General features: G+C 42.5%; 1 protein-coding gene across 5 annotated transcripts in view; it reads right to left on the minus strand.

The window, feature by feature from the left end:
- Window positions 1–19,415, minus strand: part of LOC103170225 (serine/threonine-protein kinase TNNI3K) — a 340,681-nt gene that overhangs the window by 100,105 nt on the left and 221,161 nt on the right. For all 5 annotated transcript variants that reach the window (XM_029062873.2, XM_029062872.2, XM_029062871.2 and 2 more), the window contains 3 exons: window positions 15,464–15,516; window positions 15,090–15,142; window positions 12,779–12,911 (listed from right to left, as the gene is read on the minus strand). In XM_029062873.2, the coding sequence (XP_028918706.1) occupies window positions 12,779–12,911; window positions 15,090–15,142; window positions 15,464–15,516 (239 nt within the window). The remainder of the gene's footprint in view (window positions 1–12,778; window positions 12,912–15,089; window positions 15,143–15,463; window positions 15,517–19,415) is intronic.

Raw genomic sequence — 19,415 nt, forward strand, 5'->3', positions numbered from 1 at the left:
AGTAAAGGTAATTTGGGTATGAGAAGCAGCGTGGTTTAGTAGAAAGAACCTAATCTTAGGAGTTAGAGGTTGTGGGTTCTAATCCCACTTCCGCCACTGGTCAGCTGTGTGACTGTGGGCAAGTCACTTAGCTTCTCTGTACCTCAGCTCCCTCATCTGTAAAATGGGAATTAAGATTGTGAGCCCCATGTGGGACAACCTGAAAACCCTGTATCTACCCCAGCACTTAGAATAGTGCTTGGCACATAGTAAGTGCTTAACAAATGCCATTATTGTTATTATTATTTATTGAGTAACCACTGAGTGCAATACATTGTACTAAGTGCTTGGGAAAGCACAAACAGAAGTATGAGACATGTTTCCTGGCAACAAGGAGCTTATATGGTCATTTTTAATAAATGTGACTGATTACTCCCATCTTCTAACTGTTGGGGTTCCTCAAGGGTCAGTTCTTGGCTCTCTTCTGTTCTCCATTTACACTCACTCTCTTGGTGAACTCATTCACTCTCATGGCTTCAACTATCATCTCTATGCAGATGACACACAGATCTACATCTCTGCCCCTGTCCTCTCCCCCTCCCTTCAGGCTCGCATCTCCTCCTGCCTCCAAGACGTCTCTACCTGGATGTCTGCCCACCACCTAAAACTCAACATGGCCAAAACTGAGCTCCTTATCTTCCCTCCCAAGCCCTGTCCTCTTCCTGACTTCCTTATCACTGTGGATGGTACGGCCATCCTTCCCGTCTCTCAGGCCGGCAACCTCGCTGTCATCTTTGACTCGGCTCTCTCGTTCACATCCAATCCGTCACCATAACCTGCCGGTCTCACCTTTATAATATCGCCAAGATCCGCCTTTTCCTCTCCACCCAAACGGCTATCTTACTGTTACAGGCTCTTGTAATATCCCGGCTAGATTATTGTGTTAGCCTTCTCTCTGATCTCCCTTCCTCCTCTCTCTTCCCGCTCCAGTCTATTCTTCATTCAGCTGCCCGGCTCATCTTCCTGCAGAAACGCTCTGGGCATGTCACTACCCTTCTTAAAAACCTCCAGTCGTTGCCTATCAACCTCCACACAAAACAAAAACTTCTCACTCTAGGCTTCAAGGCTCTCCATCACCTTGACCCCTCCTACCTCTCCTCCCTTCTCTCTTTCTACTGCCCACCCCATAGGCTCCACTCCTCTGCCACCCACCTCCTCATTGTCCCCCGTCCTCGCCTATCCCGCCGTCGACTCCTGGGCCACGCCCTCCCACGGTCCTGGAATGCCCTCCCTCCTCACCTCCGCCAAACTAATTCTCTTCCCCTCTTCAAAACCTTACTTAGAGCTCACCTCCTCCAAGAGGCCTTCCCAGACTGAACTCCCCCCTTTTTCCCTCTGTTCCCTCTGCTCCCCCTCTACCTGCCCCCCTTCACCTCCCCTCAGCTAAGCCCTCTTTTCCCCCCTTTCCCTCTGCTCCTCCCCCTCTCCCTTCCCCTCCCCTCAGCACTGTACTCGTCCGCTCAACTGTATATATTTTCATTACCCTATTTATTTTGTTAATGAGATGTACATCACCTCGATTCTATTATTTGCTATTGTTTTAATGGGATGTTCATCCCCTTGATTCTATTTATTGCTATTGTTATTGTCTGCCTGTCTCCCCTTATTAGACTGTAAGCCCGTCAAAGGGCAGGGACTGTCTCTATCTATTACCAATTTGTACATTCCAAGCGCTTAGTAAAGTGCTCCGCATATAGAAAGCGCTCAATAAATACTATTGAATAAATGAATGAATGTTTATTGAGCAGTTATTAGGTGCTGAGAATTGTACTGAGCCCTCGGGAGAGTACCACACAACAGATTTGTTTGACACATTCTCTGCCCACAATGAGCTTTCAGTCTAAAGGGGGAGAGGGACATTAATATAAATAAATAAATCATGGATATGTACATAATTCATTCATTCATTCATGCCTTCAATCATATTTATTGAGTGCTTTCTGTGTGCAGAGCACTATGCTAAATGCTTGGGAGAGTACAGTACAACACTAAACAGACACATCCCTTGCCCAAACCAAAATGCTATGGAGCTGGTGAAGGGGTGAATAAATGGTACCAATCCAAGTGCAAGACAATGCAAAGGGAGCGGAAGAAGAAGAAATGATGGGTTAGTTGGGGAAGGCTTTCTGGAGGAGATATTCTTTTAATGAGCCTTTGAAGGTAGGGAGGGTGATCGTCTGTTAGATTTGAAGGGGAAGGACGTACGAGGCAAGAAGAGAGGCGTGAGTGAGGGGTTGCAATCAAGATAGATTGAGGTAGAGTGAGTAGGTTGACATCAGAGGAGCAAAGTGGGTGCACTGGGCACTGGGTTATAATATGGTACCAGGAAGATAGAGTAAGAGGGGGAAAAGTGATTGAGTGCTTTAAAGTTTACGGTAAGGAGTTTCTGATTGATGTGGAGGTGGAGGGGCAACCATTAGAGGTTCTTGAGGAGTGGGGAAATGGACTCAGTGGTATTTAGATTAATAGCTTCATAGATCATTTCTGTCATCAAATGGTATCTAAAATGATATTACTACTTGGGGGCATTAACTGCATAGGTGCAAAAACCCTAAGGCAGTGACTGTGTCTTTCGTTTCTGGTGTACATTCTATCAAACATTATGAAGTTCTATGCAAATACAAATGTTCAGTAAATACTATTGATGGATTAATGAAAGTTTGCCATCATCTGAGACTGTTTTATTTATCTCTACTGATAAATTGTTTTTTCATGAGCATTCCCTTACTCACAATGATGTATTTGGCTTGTTAGGGATACTAGTAATTACCAAATATGATTGATTTCTTAGTATTTGCTGTTTCTGATTTGTTCCTTGACATGTTTAATTTTTTATGAGACTTCCATTTTCTGTAGTCACTACTCAGGTTTGTTACTCTTATTCCTTTTCACATATTTCTATTCAAAATTTAGAGCTGCACAAAACAAAATTATACTGTCACGAAAAGTATTTCATTTCCAAAGAGTTTCAAAGTGTTTCTTTCCAACAGCAAAAGCAGCATGATCTAGAAAACTGACCTCTTTCCCAAGAACTGTATTCATGAGTTTCAATATTTGGATGGGATATGCACCTCAGACCCCATCCCTATGCACCTTATCAAAAAACTTGCCCCTTCCCTTCTACCTTTCCTGATCGCCAACTTCAACCTTTCATTTTCCAATGGCCTCTTCCACACTTCTTTCAAACATGTTTCTATATCCCCTATATTTAAAAAAAAACCCCTCTCCCTTGACTGACTCCTTCCAGTTATTCCCTGACTCATTCTTTCAATCATATTTATTGAGCATGTACAGTGTGCAGAGCACTTAACTAAGAGCTTGGAAAGTACAATTTGGCAACAAATAGAGACAATTCCTACCCAACAACAGGCTCACAGTCTAGAAGGGGGGAAATAAATTCGCCCCCATTTACTCTCCTCCAATTTATTATTTGATCTCCTCCAATCTGGCTTCTATCCTCTTTAGTCCATGGAAACTGCCTTCTCAAAGGTCACCAGTGATCTCCTTCTTGCCGAATACAATTGTATCTACAGCATTCTGATCCTTGTCAACAATGTGGACCACCCCTTTCCTCTGGAAACATTATCTAACCTTCCTGTCACAGACACTGACTTCTCCTGGTTCTCCTCCTATCTCTCTGGTCACCTCTTCACAGTCTCTTCTGTGGGCTCTTCCTCCACCCATCTCAGTCACTCAATCAATCAGTCATATTAATTAATAATAATAATGTTGGTATTTGTTAAGTGCTTACTATACGCAGAGCACTGTTCTAAGCGCTGGGGTAGATACAGGGTAATCAGGTTGTCCCACATGAAGATCACAGTTAGTCCCCATTTTACAGATGAGGTAACTGAGGCACAGAGAAGTGAAGTGACTTGCCCACAGTCACACAGCTGACAAGTGGCAGAGCAGGGGTTCGAACCTATGACCTCTGACTCCCAAGTCCATGCTCTTTCCACTGAGCCACACTGCTTCTCTATTAATTGAGCACTTACTGTGTGCAGAACATTATATGAAGCACTTGGAAGAGTACACTATCACAGGGTTGGTAGACACCTTCCCTGCCCACAAAGAGCTTATTGTCTAGAGGAGACGGACATTACTATAAATTGATAACTTATGGATATCAAACAATCAGTCAGTGATATTTATTGAGCACTTACTATGTGCAAAGCACTGTACTAAGTGCTCGAGAGAGTACAATATTACAGAATAAGCAGAAATGTTCCCTGCCCATAACGAGCTTTCAGTCTATATGGGGAGATAGATATTAATATGAGTAAATAATTTATAATACATAATTTAAAGCTATGTACTTAGGTGCTGTGTGATTCTGAGTGGGGTGAATAGCAAATGTCCAAAAGTCACAGATCCAAGTGTATAGACAATGCAGAAGGGATAGCAAGTCAAGAAAACAGGGCTTAATTGGGGAAGGCCTCTTGGAGGAGATGTGACCTTAATAATGCTTTGAAGATGGAGAGAGTGGTTGTGTGGCATATATGGAGGGGAAGAGAATTTTAAGGTAAGGGGAGGATGTGGGAAAGGGGTCGGCGGTGAGATAGATGAGATTGGGACACAGTGAGTAAGCTGGCGCTAGAGGAGCGGAGTGTGTGTAGTGGGAGGTAAGTGAGGTGAGTAGTTTGGAGAACACTGATTGAGTGTTTTAATACTGATAAGGAGTTTCTGTTTGATATGGAGGTGGATGGGAAGCCACTGGAGGCTCTTGAGGAGTGAGTAGGCAGGGAATGAACGTTTTTGTTGATAAATGATTTGTGCAGCTGAATAATAATAATAATAATGTTGGTATTTGTTAAGTGCTTACTATGTGTAAAGCACTTTTCTAAGCCCTGAGGGGATATAAGGTGATCAGGCTGTCCCACGTGGGGCTCACAGTCTTCATCCCCATTTTACAGTGGGCAAGTCACTTAACTTCTCTGTGCCTCAGTTCCCTCAATCTGCAAAATGGGGATTAACTCTGAGCCTCATGTGGGACAACCTGATTGCCCTGTATCTACCCCAGCGCTTAGAACAGTGCTCTGCACAGAGTAAGCACTTAACAAATACCAACATTATTATAGATGAGGTAACTGAGGCCTAGAGAAGTTAAGTGACTTGCCCAAAGTCACACAAATGACAAGCGGCAGAGCCGGGATTAGAACCCATGACCTCTGACTCCCAAGCCTGTGATCTTTCCACTGAGTCACACTGCTTCTCAGAATGGAGTATGGATTAATGTCGGGAGAGATGGGAGGCCAGGAGGTGAGTGAAGAGGAAGTAGCCAAGGCAGGGTAGGATAAGTGCTTGGATCAGCATAGTAGCAGTTTGGATGAAGAGGAAAGTGTGGATTGTATTAATGTTATGAGGGTAGAACTGAGAAAAGTTGGTGACAGATTAAATATATGGGTGGAATAAGAGAGATGAGTCAAAGACAGAGCCTAGGTTCTGGGTTTGTGAGATAGGGAATAAAGTGGTGTTGTCTACAGTGAAGGGAAGGACAGGGAGGGCAGGGTTTGGCTGGGAAGATGAGTTCAGTTTTGGATGTTTCATTTGAGGTGTCGTTGGGACATCCCAGTAGATATGTCTTGAAGGTAGGAAGAAATGTGAGATTGCAGGGAAGGAGGGACGTCAGGCCTGGAGATGAAATTTGGGAAATGTACATAAATGTTGTGGGGTTGAGTTAGGGGTCAATAAAAGGGGAGAAATCCAAGAGTAAGGACAACATAGAAGGGAGAGGGAATGGTGAAAATGAGACCTCTTACCCTCTAACTGTGGGAGTCCCTCAAGGCTCAATTTTGCATCCCCTATTCTCCCTCTACACTTACTTACTTCTTCCTGCCTTTAAGACACCTATCCATCCACATCCTCATCAAAAAGAATTTCCTTTCCAACTGGCTTTAAAGCACTCAATCACCTTGCTCCCTCACCTTACAGCCCTCATTTCCTACTATGACTTAGCCTGCACACTTTGTTCCTCTAATACCAGTCTTGTCTATCTCACTGTCAACCCCTTGGCCATGGCCTCCCTCTGACCTGAAACTCCCTCCCCTTCATATCTGACAGATTGCCTGCCCTTCTCTCTGTATGCTCTCATTGATCCAAACGTTTATTCTATCCCACCTTAACTACTGCATCAGTCTTATTAAAACCACATCTTCCCTAACTAAGCCCTCATTTCCCCTACTTCCTCTCACTTCTGCATCACCCTTGTACTTGGATTTGTACCCTTTATTCACACCACCTTAAGCCCCACAGCATAAGAGAAGCAGCTTGGCTTAGCAGAAAGAGCAGGGGCTTGGGAGTCAGAGGATGTGGTTCCAATCCCGCTTCGGCCACTTGTCTGTATGACCTTGGGAAAGCCACTTAATTTCTCTGAGCCTCAGCTTCCTCATCTGAAAAATGGGGATTGAGTGTGAGCCCCACGTGGCACAACCTGATGACCTTGTATCTATCCCAGTGCTTGGAATGGTGCTTCGAACATAGTAAGAGCTTAACAAATACCATCATTATTATTATTATTGCCCAATTCATTTTAATGTTTGCCTCCCCCTACAGACTGTAAGCTCCTTGTGGCAGGGAATAGTTTTACTGTTTTACTGTACTCACCCAAGTGCTTGGTACAATTTTCTGCACATAATAAGCCACTTGATTCAGTGATTGACATCTGTGCTTGGCTGTCCCATCAACACCTCCAATTTGACATGTCCAAAACAGAACTCTTCATTTCTCATCCAAACCCTGTCCTCCCCATGATTTCTGGTTTTTTTAGATAGTACCACCAACCTCCATGTCTCATAAACCCCTAACATTGGGATTGTCCTTGACGCAATCAGATCTTTCCCTCTTCCCTTGTTGATTTCCTACTACAACCCAGGCCACACATTTTGTTCCTCCAACACCAACTTACTCACTGTATCCTGATCTCTTCTATCCTATCCTTGGCTCTTTTCTCATATCCTCCCTCTGGGCTGGAACTCTCTTCCTCTTCATTTATGATAGACTTCCACTCTCCTGACCTTAAATGCCTTATTAAATTCATAACTCCTTTCCCTTCTGCATCACCAATACACTGGGATCCCTGCCCTTTAAGCACTTGATATTCACCCCACCCTCAGCCCCACAGCAATTAACTACATATTTATAATTTATTTTGTTGATCGTCTCCCTCTGTAGACTGCATGCTCTTTGTGGGCAGGAAATGGGCCTACCAACTCTGTTGTGTTGTAATGCTAATAAAAATAATAATAATGAATAATTATGGTATGTGGTAAGCACAAACTACACACCAAGTGCTGTATTAAGCACTGGAGTTGATTAATAAAGATTATTATTTGATAAACACAAACTATACACCAAGTGCTGTACTAAGCACTGGAGTAGATTAATAAAGATTATCAGGTTGAACATAATCCCTGTGCCATGTACATTTGTGATTTGTACATGAATGCTGTGGGGCTGAGGGTGGGGTGAATAAAGGATAGAATCTAAGAGCAAGAGAAGTACAGAAGGGAGAGGGAGTAGGGGAAATGAGACCTCTCACCATCTACCTGTGGAAGACCTTCAAGGCTCAATTCTGGGTCCCTTATTCTCCATCTACACCTGCTCACCTGGAAAACTAATTTGCTTCCATGGCTCTGTACATGGATAATTCCCAAATAAACTGTGATTGGATGGACAAGCAGAATGAGTTCCATTCAGTGATTAAACGTGTGGACTGCATCCCATGGAATCAGGGGTAGAGACATACACTGATGGCCATCTCTTTTCATCCTTTGTTGGTCACTCAGCTAGTTTGGCTTCAGTACTTTCTTTGTATAAAAATAGTAATTATTATTATGGTATTTGTTAAGTGCTTACTATGTGTCAGGCACTGTATTAAGTGCTGGGGTGGATACAAGCAAATCGAGATGGACAAGGTCTCTGTCCCAGGTTCAGCTCACATTCGCAATCCCCATTTTACAGATGAGGTAACTGAGGCACAGAGAAGTGCCCAAAGTCACACAGCAGACAAGTGGTGGATCCGGGATTAGAACCCATGACCTTCTGACTCCCAGGACTGTGCTCTATCCACTATGGCATTTTGCTTCTCTGCATGCTGCATGTACATTGGCATTCACTACATATTTTATGGAATGTAAGTATTGTAACGTAAGGGTGTCAGAGATTAAGAACTCCAGGAGGACAGGGATCATGTCTACTAATTCTAGGTATATGATATTTTTGAAATCTAGTTATAATATTTTTGAACATGTACTGTGCGCAGAGTCTGTGCTAAGCGCTTGGAAGAGTACAGTACAATAATTTTGGCAGACACATTCCTTGCCCACCAGGAAATTTCAATCTGGAGGTGCAGACAGATATATTAATAATAATAATATTTACGGTATTTGTTAAGCACTTGCTATGTGCCAGGCAGTGTACTAAATGCTGGGGTGGGTACAAGCAAATCACATTTGGCACAGTCCTTGTCTGCCATGGGGCTCAGTCTTTATCCCCATTTTACAGAAGAAGTAACTGAGGCACAGAAAAATGAAAGGATTTGCCCAAGGCCCCAGAGTAGACAGTAGTTGGGATTAGAGCCCATCAACTTCTGACTCCTAGGCCTATGCTTTAGCCACTAAACGAGTCAAAGTTCAGTGGGGCTGAGGCCGGATGAATATCAAATACTTAAAGAGTATAGATCCAAGTGTATAGATAATATCTAAGGGAGAGGGGGGTAAGGAAAATGAGGGCTTAGTCACTCATCAGATACAATTGATTGATTGATTGTCACCTGAAGAGGTTTTTTGTGGAAATTTGCAGAATTGATTGAGTTCCAAATCTGTTACTTTCCCCTCCCTGGTCCTTTAAATACAAGTAGTGGTCCCTCTCCCTCCCCTGAGCACTGTGCTCGTCTACTCATTTGTATATATTTTTATTACCCTATTTATTTTGTCAATGAGATGTACATCCCCTTGATTCTATTTATTGCTATTGTTTTTGTCCATCTCCCCGATTAGACTGACGGTCAATGAGGAGGGATTGTCTCTATCTGTTGCCAAATTGTACATTCCAAGCGCTTAGTACACTGCTCTGCACATAGTAAGCGATCAATAAATGCAAATGAATGAATGAATGAATGAATATTCTGCAATAATGTGTTACAGTGCTAAGTATTTTACCAAGAATTTATCTTCCATTTGTAGTTTCGCACATTAGGATGTAACACCTCAGTAACAGGTCCATCCAGAGGAAGAAGCTGGATCTGCCTTGTGCAATCAGGCAGAAATGCTCCACTACAGCTCTGAAAGTTTTCAGAGCTGAAAAGCTTCAATTAGAATTAAATAATGATCTGCCTAGAATCAGAACTGTGATTATGTACACATCTGTAATGTATTCACATTAATGTCTGTCTTCTCTCCTAGACAGTAACAAAAACAGAAGCCATTACCAAAGGCTTCACACAAGGAAAACCATAGCCCGTAGCAGTCTCCCAAATAATAGTTATTATCAGTAGCACCCCCTACTATCAGTAGATGATCCCAATGACATATGTGTCAGTGTGAAGCTGTTGGGTTGTGTTGTCTTGCAAAAAAAAAAAAAGCAGAGCCAAGGACTGGTAGAAAGAGGAATATGGAATTTTCCCTAAGGAGACCAAGTTTCCCAGAAGGCAGAGAACATTTTTTGCTCATAAACAGAAACCTGAAAAAACAGAACTTCCTTCAGAGACAAGATTTCCTAGAAGGCTTTTTGCTGTACTTCCTGCTTGATCAGGGATCCTGAGGCAGCAGGGGTGGGGTGAGGGTGTATATCTTTAAAAAGGCAGGCAAGGTGAGCCATTTGGGGGTTTTTGTTTCTCTCTTGACTTAGAACTGGTTGGGTGGGGTTGAGGGTTCTGTTGGAAATCATAAGTTTTATCATCTGGCAAAAGCATCTGATAGATAAGCAATCACTTTTCATCAATGAGTTGCCCATCTGACTTTATAGGAGAAGCGCAGACAAGGAGATGGAAGACTTGGAATTTTCTGTTAGTTTCCTATATTTCTGTTAATTTTCTATCCTTTGAAGTAAAGTGTGTGTGTGTGTGTGTGTGTGTGTGCGTGTGTGTGTGTGTATGTGTGTGTGTGAATATCGAGAAGCAGCGTGGCTCTGTGGAAAGAGCACAGGCTTTGGAGTCAGAGGTCATGGGTTCGAATCCCGGCTCCGCCGCTTGTCAGCTGTGTGACTGTGGGCAAGTCACAACTTCTCGGTGCCTCAGTTACCTCATCTGTAAAATGGGGATTAAGACTGGGAGCCCCACGTGGGACAACCTGATTCCCCTGTGTCTACCCCAGCGCTTAGAACAGTGCTCGGCATATAGTAAGCGCTTAACAAATACCAACATTATTATTATTATTATTGATTCTTTTTAAGTTATATACCGGGACCCTCAAGGCGCCAAGGGTTGTTCTCAGGATCCTTCCAGATATCGGCCAATAGCTCGATTCATTTGAATCTGTCTTGGCAGGGGTAGGGGTCTTTGATTCTCTTCTGGGTAATAAGCACAAATACATGTACATACACGTGGGAGTACACACAGAATGTTATCATTCAAAATAACTATTTATGGAGCACTTGTATATGCTCTCTCACTGGGGGCTGTGCCTAGACAGTCTTTCAGAGATCAAGCTCTAGTATTATGGAGCTAAAATCCTAATCTTAGAGGTCCGATCTAATATGTCTTGTCTTATGCCATCAAGCTGTCTCTAACCCATAACAATGCCACGGACACATCTCTCCCCAAACACCCCACCTCCATCTGCCATCATTCTGCTCGTGTATTCATTGAGTTTTCTTGGTAAAAATCCAGAAGTTCATTCATTCAGTAGTATTTATTGAGCACTTACTATGTGCAGAGCACTGTACTAAGTGCTTGGAATGAACAAGTCGGCAACAGATAGAGACAGTCCCTGCCGTTTGACGGGCTTACAGTCTAATCGGGGGAGACGGACAGACAAGAACAATGGCAATAAATAGAGTCAAGGGGAAGAACATCTCGTAAAAACAATGGCAACTAAATAGAATAGAATAGAAGTGGTTTACCATTGCCTCCTTCCGTGCAGTAAACTAAAGTCTCTGCCCTCGACTCTCTTCCAAGCCATTGCTGCCCAACATGGGTGAGTTTTTACTTGTAGACAATTGCCTTCCACTTGCTAGCCATTCTTTAAGCTAGGAATGGAATGGGAAGTACAGGCCTCTGCTTGATTCTCCTTCCCATAATCAAGACTGGTAGAGTACTGTAAACTCTCCAGGTGCAACCTTGAGTGGGGAATCTAATATGACCCTCCCTTAAAATCTTAAAATAGCCTACAGGGCAATACAGAACAAGGGAACATATTGTACACATTGTCAGCTCCAACAGTGTGGCAGAACTAAGATCATCACTACCTGGAGAATCACAATAAGCATTCAACAGATAAGTTGAATGAATGAATCAGCATCCTTGCTGTCTCACAACCCACAAACTTGGTGTTATCCTTGACTCGTCTCCCTCATTCAACCCACATATTCAATCTGTCACTAAATCTCATCAGTTCAATCTACACAATATAACTAAAATCCACTCTTTCTCCTCCATCCAAATCTCTACCATGTTAACCCAAGCACTTATTCATTCATCAATCCATTCATTCATTCATTCAATAGTATTAATTGAGCACTTACTGTGTGCAGAGCACTGTACTTCATTCAATCACATTTACTTATCCTAACCCACCTTGATTACAGTATCAGCCTCCTTTAAGACCTCCCTGACTCTTGACTCTCCCCACTCCAGTCCATATTTCACTATACTGCCAGGATCACTTTTGTACAGAAACATACAGTCCATGTTTCCCCACTCCTCAACGCCTCCAGTGGTTGCCCAACCACCTCCATATCAGACAGAAACTCCTTACCATTGGCTTTAGGAGGCTCAATCTCCTTGCCTCCTCCTCCTATGCTACTTTGCTGCTCTTCTACTACAACCCAACCCTTCACTCCTCTAATGCCAACCTACTCACTGTATCTTGTCTCATCTATCTCATTGCCAACCTCTGGCCCACGTCCTGCATCTGTCCTGGAATGCCCTCCCTCTTCATATCTGACAGAAAATCACTCTCCCCACCTTCAAAGCCTTTTTGAAGGCACATCTCCTCCAAGAGGACTTCCATGATTAGGCCCTCATTTCCTCTTCTCCCATTCCCTTCTGCGTCACCCTTGCTCTTGGATTTTCTCCCTTTATTCACCACTCTCTCAGCACCACAGCATTATGTAAGCTTGATACATGCAGGGAGCGTGTCGGCTAATTCTGTCATTTTGTAGTCTCCCAAGCACCCAGTACACTTAGTACTGAACTTAGTAAGCACTCAATAAATATGATTGATAGACTATGTACATATCCATAATTTATTTATATTAATGTGTGTCTCCTCTTGTAGACTGCAAACTCACTGTGAGCAGGGAACATGTCTACCGACTCTGTTATACTGTTCTGTCCCAAGTGTTTAGTTCAGTGCTCTGCCCTCAGTAAATGGCCAATAAATATGATCGTTTGATTGACTGATTGATTGATTAAATATTAAGTCCAAACCCTGGACTTTAAAAAATGTTCAAAAATGGAACTCGAGGATAAATGTGACAAAAGGGAACCTATCAAACATGTGGGATTATTGATTTAACCCATTTCTTCCCAGAATGGATGACTGTTCAGAAACTGGAGCATTTTAATTGCAGCGTGTTTTACCTGGCTTGAGATGGGCAAATGGAATTTCACCCGTTAGCAGTTCCCAAAGACATAAAGCATAGCTGAAGACATCAGCTTTTATAGTGTAGCGTGTGCACTGAGTAAATACTTCAGGGGCCATCCAGCGCAGGTTCTGTGCAACAAGGAAAGAGCAATATTGCATTAGCTGATCATTTAGTACATACAGTGTGAACATATTTAATAATAATATAATAATGATGGCATTTGTTAAGCGCTTACTATGTAATAATGTTGGTATTTGTTAAGTGCTTACTATGTGCCAAGCACTGTTCTAAGCACTGAGGTGGGGGGAAGGTAGTCAGGTTGTCCCACGTGGGGCTCACAGTCTAAATCCCCATTTTACAGATGAGGTAACTGAGGCACAGAGAAGTTGTGACTTGCCCAAAGTCACACAGCTGACAAGTGTTGGAGCCAGGATTAGAACTCATGACCTCTGACTCCCAAGCCCGGGCTCTTTCCACTGAGCCACGCTGCTTTTCCAACTTCTATTGGATATGTTGCATTCATTCATGTGTTAACTTCTCAAATCTAATTATCCCTGAGTTCTCTGTCTGCAAACATCTGTCAGACTACAAATATGCAAGACAGATGTGTCCTCTTTCCCCTCTGGCCCTGCTTTGTCTCAGTCCCTATCAGTCAATCAATCAGTAAGATTTATCGGGTCCTTACTGTGTTCAGAGCCCTGTACCAAGTGCTTGGGACAATACGAAAGTGTAAGTAGACATGATATCTGCTCTCGAGAATCCCCTTTCCAATGTACAATCATAGGTTGGGAAAATTATTATCCCTGTTTCCAATCAATTATAATAATGTTATTTGTTAAGCGCTTACTATGTGGAGAGCACTGTTCTAAGCGCTGGAGTAGATACAGGGTAGTCAGGTTGTCCCACGTGAGGCTCACAGTTAATCCCCATTTTACAGATGAGGTAACTGAGGCACAGAGAAGTTAAGTGACTTGCCCACAGTCACACAGCTGACAAGTGGCAGAGCTGGGATTCGAACTCATGACTTCGGCCTCCCAAGCCCATGCTCTTTCCACTGAGCCACACTGATAAATCAATCAAACATACTTACTGAGCACTTACTGTGTGCAGAGCACCACACTAATCATTTGGGAGAGTATAATAGACAGAGGGGGCAGACACGTTCTCTGCCCACACTGATTTTCCCATGAGCAAACATGTGTATAAGTACTTGTAAACGTGGCCTAGTGGAAAGAGCCCAAGCTTGGGAGTCAGAGGTCGTGGGTTCTAATCCTGGCTCCGCCACTTGTCAGCTGTGTGACTTTAGGCAAGTCACTTCACTTCCTTGGGCCTCACTTACCTCATCTGTAAAATGGGGATTAAGACTGTGAGCCTCACGTGGGAAAACCTGATTACCTTGTATCTACACCAGTGCTTAGAACAATGCTTGTCACATAGTAAGCGCTTAACAAATACCATCATTATTATTATTATTACACATATGTTTGCTGAGTGTATGGCACTATGACTACAACCTATGCATTCATAGAGGTGTGTAAAGTGAGTGAAAAAGAGTTATCCACAAACTCCAATAGTAGACTAGGAACCCAGACATTCAGCTATAAAAGCAAACATTTGGGCAGTTCAACTCTCAAGATTAATATTACTCTCCTTTTTGAAGCAATATCTTGGCCACATAATATTGCATTTGTGGTTCATGTTCAGCTTTCTTTGAGGGGTAAATTTTCTGACTGAAATATCACAAAATCTATAATAATAGTAATTTCTCCCCCAAAGCATCAACTTTATTCAGGGTACTTCCTTTTCACAAAAAAAGTAGTACTAACAATAATATGATTTTATTTATAAAACATCATCCATCTTAGGTAGCCTGGTCAAAATAGTTAAAAAAAATCATGTTTTTGATAAGTAATTAGTATTGATTAAAAGTGTTGTGTACTGCAGCAAAAGGAGAACAAAGAATAAATTTAATTTCCTATGCCTCCTAGAGAATACATTCATGGCTACAGGAAACAAAAAATATTATTTTATGTCCATCCATCTCTCTAAATATATTTAAAAAATATTTTTCTAGCAAACTCCTCACACATTTTTCTATTTCAGTAAGCAAATTTTTTTTTTTAAATGTTATTGCCACTGGGTCAAAAATATTTTTTCCCAGTTCAGGATAGTCTAATCTCCTCATTTCCTTTACGGTTTGAACTAGACATTTTAATTCATTCATTCATTCAATAGCATTTATTGAGCGCTTACTGTGTGCAGAGCACTAATCACATTCTATTGATACAGAATATAAGGAAACAAACCCCAGGTTGTTTTGTCATGTTGTCCTCATCCAGAGACTGTAGGAATCTGGATTCTGAGAAAAAAAGACACACATAAACAGAATTTATCAATGCCTCAAAGCCTCTTTTAGAGAACGTGGCTAAAACATAAACAATACAAGACAAGGTCCCTATTTTTATTCAGAAGTCCACTTCTTTTCATCAGGCTGATAAATGTAAAGACTTAATACCGGACATCAAATCTAGTCTATTAAATTTCATTGGAGCTGGTGTGATGAGAGAAAGGCAGCTGCTTCTATAAAATCAATTTCCTGATTTATCATGCCATATCAAACACTAATTAGGAATAGAGGAGGACTTGATGCTCATTTGGGGATCAGTCCTAAAAATCTCACCTCCAAAATCAGCAACGACAGCGTGGCCGTCTTCATAGAGGAGAATGTTGTGACTGAAAGAAAGGATAGGTGTGAATCACGTCACTGTTGGTGTTTGCTATCACCCTTCTTGTCGATTGGCCAATCAATCGATCTATCATATTTATTGAGGGTTTACTGTGTGCAGAGCGCTTGGGAGAGGACAACACAATGGTATAAAAGACACATTCCCTGCCCACAATAAGGTTACAGTCCAAAGGGGAGACAGACATTAATATAGGTAATATAGAAATTGCTCTATAATATAGAATATATACAGTATATACATATATATAATATCTATATTAATATAGAATATGTTCATAAGTGCTGTGGGGGTGGGGGTGAATAAAGGGACCAAATCAGGGAGATGCAGAAGGGAGTGGGAAAAAAGGAAATTAGGGCTTAGGGAAGGCCTCTTGGAGGAGATGTGCCTTCATTAATGCTTTGAAGGTGAGAAGAATAATCATCTTGCATAGGGCAGGGGCCATCAAACAAGCCCCTTGGATGGGTTCTGCCACCATTCCTATGATTTTTGCTTAAAGAAGGAAGTGCTGAAGAGGGGGAATCCCGATTAGAATGGCCACTGATGGCATTCCAGAATCCATCCATCCATCCATCCATCCATCCATCCATCCATCCATCCATCCATCCTCCCTCCCTCCTTCTCTCCTTTCCTTCCTTCCCCCAGGCAGAAATATGGAGTGGAGCCAGATCAACTGAACACCAAACTGTCCAATATAAAACCAGATGAGTGACCATCCCTGTACAGCCCCAGCACTCGAGGTTGTGGATGAAGAATGGAAAAAGAGGAAGAGAACTGCCCCATCTTCTTTGGTCTGGTGCCTGATAACAATAATAATAATAGTAATAATAATTATGGTATTTGTTCAGTGCTTACTATGTGCTGAGCACTGTTCTAAGCACTGGGGAGATACAAGGTAATTAGATTGTCCCACGTGTGGTTCACAGTTTTAATCTCCATTTTTCAGATGAGGAAACTGAGGCACAGAGAAGTTAAGCAGCTTGCCCAAGGTCACCCAGCAGACAAGTGGCGGATCCAGGATCGGAACCCATGTCCTCTGACTCCAAGCCTGAGCTATTTCCACTAAGCCATGCTAATGCTGAGTGAGGAGAGGATGGTGATGCCCCTCAGAGAGAATTCAGTCATGAGTCCCTGCTATACTGGAGTTAGGGGTGAGGCGTGTCTGTAGGTCCACATCTCTATGGATGCATCATTATGGATTAGTAGCACTCTTCATTTGAGGGTATTTATTGAGCACCTACTGTGTGTGGACTGACTTACCAACTGTCTACAATATTCGCCACTGCATAACTGGCATAAAAGAAGCAGCACGAACTGTGGAAGGAGCAAGGGTCTGGGAATCAGAGGATCTGGGTTCTAATCCCACTCTGCCAACTGCTTGCTGTGTGACCTTTGGCAAGTCACTTAACTGTTTTCCCTCCTACTTAGACTGTGAGCCCCTTGTGGGACAGGGGATGTCTCCAACCTAATTAACTTGTATCTACCTCAACTCTTAAAACAGTGTTTGACATGCGCAAACAGTTAACGAATACCACCCAACAAAAAAGTGAGACAGGGTTTCTTGACATGCTGAAGGAACTGCCAGTGCCCAGTCATGCTTTTGGGGCTGCTTTATAAGTGATGCCTCAAGAGAATTCCTACTTTTTTCAGTGTTGAGATCCAGCATAAGCTACCTGTGGTAGGATTAATTATTTATTGCATCATTTACGTAAAATGCTCTTTTTACAAGGTATCTTCTATTATGGTTTAACTTCAGGATTTGACTCTCAGTTTTAGTAGGGATACAGCATTGCCAGAAGACTTTGTTTTACTTCAGCCTCAAGCATTAATTTTATGGTATCTGCTAAATGTTTATTATGTTTCAAACACTGTTCTAAGTGCTGGGGTAGTTTGGATACCCTGTAGTTGCTCACTCTTCTCTCCTATCCCAGTCAGGATAGCTGTGTTGAATTAAGCTAAATTTTCATATTAGCGAATGGTGACATTCTAGATGGTCGTTTTTTGTGACTTTGTCTTAGAAGTGGTAGTGATGACATTTATTTAGTGCTTACTTAGTGCTGACGCCTGTATTGAGCTCTGGGGAAAAAACGAAGGAGAAAATGAGACACTGGCCCAGATCCTTATGAGACTAGAATCTAAGTTTAAGGGAGGGGAGAGTGGTCAGGCAACAAATCCGTATGAAAGGATGAAACAATCGAGGCACAAAAACAATGGAAAAGGCAAGGACAGTGATGGATACAAGAGAGATAGGACATTATGACTAGAGGAGCAGTTGGGTAGGGATTGTCTCTATTTGTTGCTGAACTGTACTTTTCAAATGCTTAGTTTAGTGCTCTGCACACAGTAAGTGCTCAATAAATAGGACTGAAAGAATGAGTTCTGGGCTCCTCACGGCTTACTGTCATAAAGTCACCATCACCATGGCAGCCGCAGCCTTTTGAACATCACTCTCTTGTCTGACACCCTCCCAAAGGGTGCACTGGCCCCTTCTGAATTTAGTTTTCTATGTCCTCACTTATTATGAGAAGCAGAGTGGTTTAATGGAAAGTGCAAGGGCTTTTGAGTCAGAAGAGGTGGGTTCTAATCCCAGCACTGCCACTTGTCTGCTGTGTGACCTTGGGCAAGGCACTTCACTTCTCCGGGCCTCAGTTACCTCATCTGTAAAATGGGGATTAAGACTGTAAAGCCCACGTGGGACTTTCTGATTACCTTATATCTGCCTCAGTGCTTAGAATAGAGTTTGGCACATAATAAATGCTTAACAACAATAACAATAACAATGTTGGTATTTGTTAAGCGCTTACTATGTGCCGAGCACTGTTCTAAGCGCTGGGGTAGACATAGGGGAATCAGGTTGTCCCACGTGGGGCTCACAGTCTTAGTCCCCATTTTACAGATGAGGGAACTGAGGCACCAAGAAGTTAAGTGACTTGCCCACAGTCACACAGCCGACAAGTGGCAGAGCTGGGATTCGAACTCATGAGCCCTGACTCCAAAGCCCGTGCTCTTTCCACTGAGCCACGCTGCTTCTCATACTATAATTATTATTATTGCTGTTGCATCATTAGTTGGCATGGTGCTGGGTAACAGAACTCTATGACAGCTCGGGGCTGCCAATAAACATGTTTCATTTGTGTAACTTCCTTGGGGCAGGCTAATACTTCACCTCAGTTTTCTTTATACGAATTGTCATGCTGAGACATCTGGCTGATTTGGTGAAGTGGTTTACAGAGGCTTATTTGCATGTACGATTGAATGAAACCATAATACGGCCTAGGGGGATAGAGCATGTTGAAATTAAGGACAGGTTTCTCATCAAGATCTTTTGAAAGATAATGTAATCCTATTTTAATTTTAATTATATAGTGGACAATTTAGTCTTCACACCTACACCCATACATACAACCTTGTTGTATTGAACTCTCCCAAGCACTTAGTACAGTGCTCTGCACACAGAAAGCACTCAGTAAATTCCACTGATTGACTAATCAGATAAAAGAAATAGGACACAAATTCCATTTCCTCAGAGAGTTTGCAATCTAATGACAGTCTCAGTGCATTGTATCACTGGGCCAACCAGACTTGCTCTTCTCTGTTCGGAACCATTGAAAAATGTCCCTATCTTTCATTCATTCATTCAATAGTATTTATTGAGCGCTTACTATGTGCAGAGCACTGTACTAAGTGCTTGGGATGAACAAGTCGGCAACAGATAGAGACAGTCCCTGCCGTTTGGCGGGCTTACAGTCTAATCGGGGGAGACGGACAGACAAGAACAATGGCACTAAACAGCGTCAAGGGGAAGAACATCTCGTAAAAACAATGGCAACTAAATAGAATCAAGGCGATGTACAATTCATTAACAAAATAAATAGGGTAACGAAAATA

Source organism: Ornithorhynchus anatinus, chromosome 4 (assembly GCF_004115215.2).
Source record: "Ornithorhynchus anatinus isolate Pmale09 chromosome 4, mOrnAna1.pri.v4, whole genome shotgun sequence".
NCBI classification, from domain to species: Eukaryota; Metazoa; Chordata; class Mammalia; order Monotremata; family Ornithorhynchidae; genus Ornithorhynchus; species Ornithorhynchus anatinus.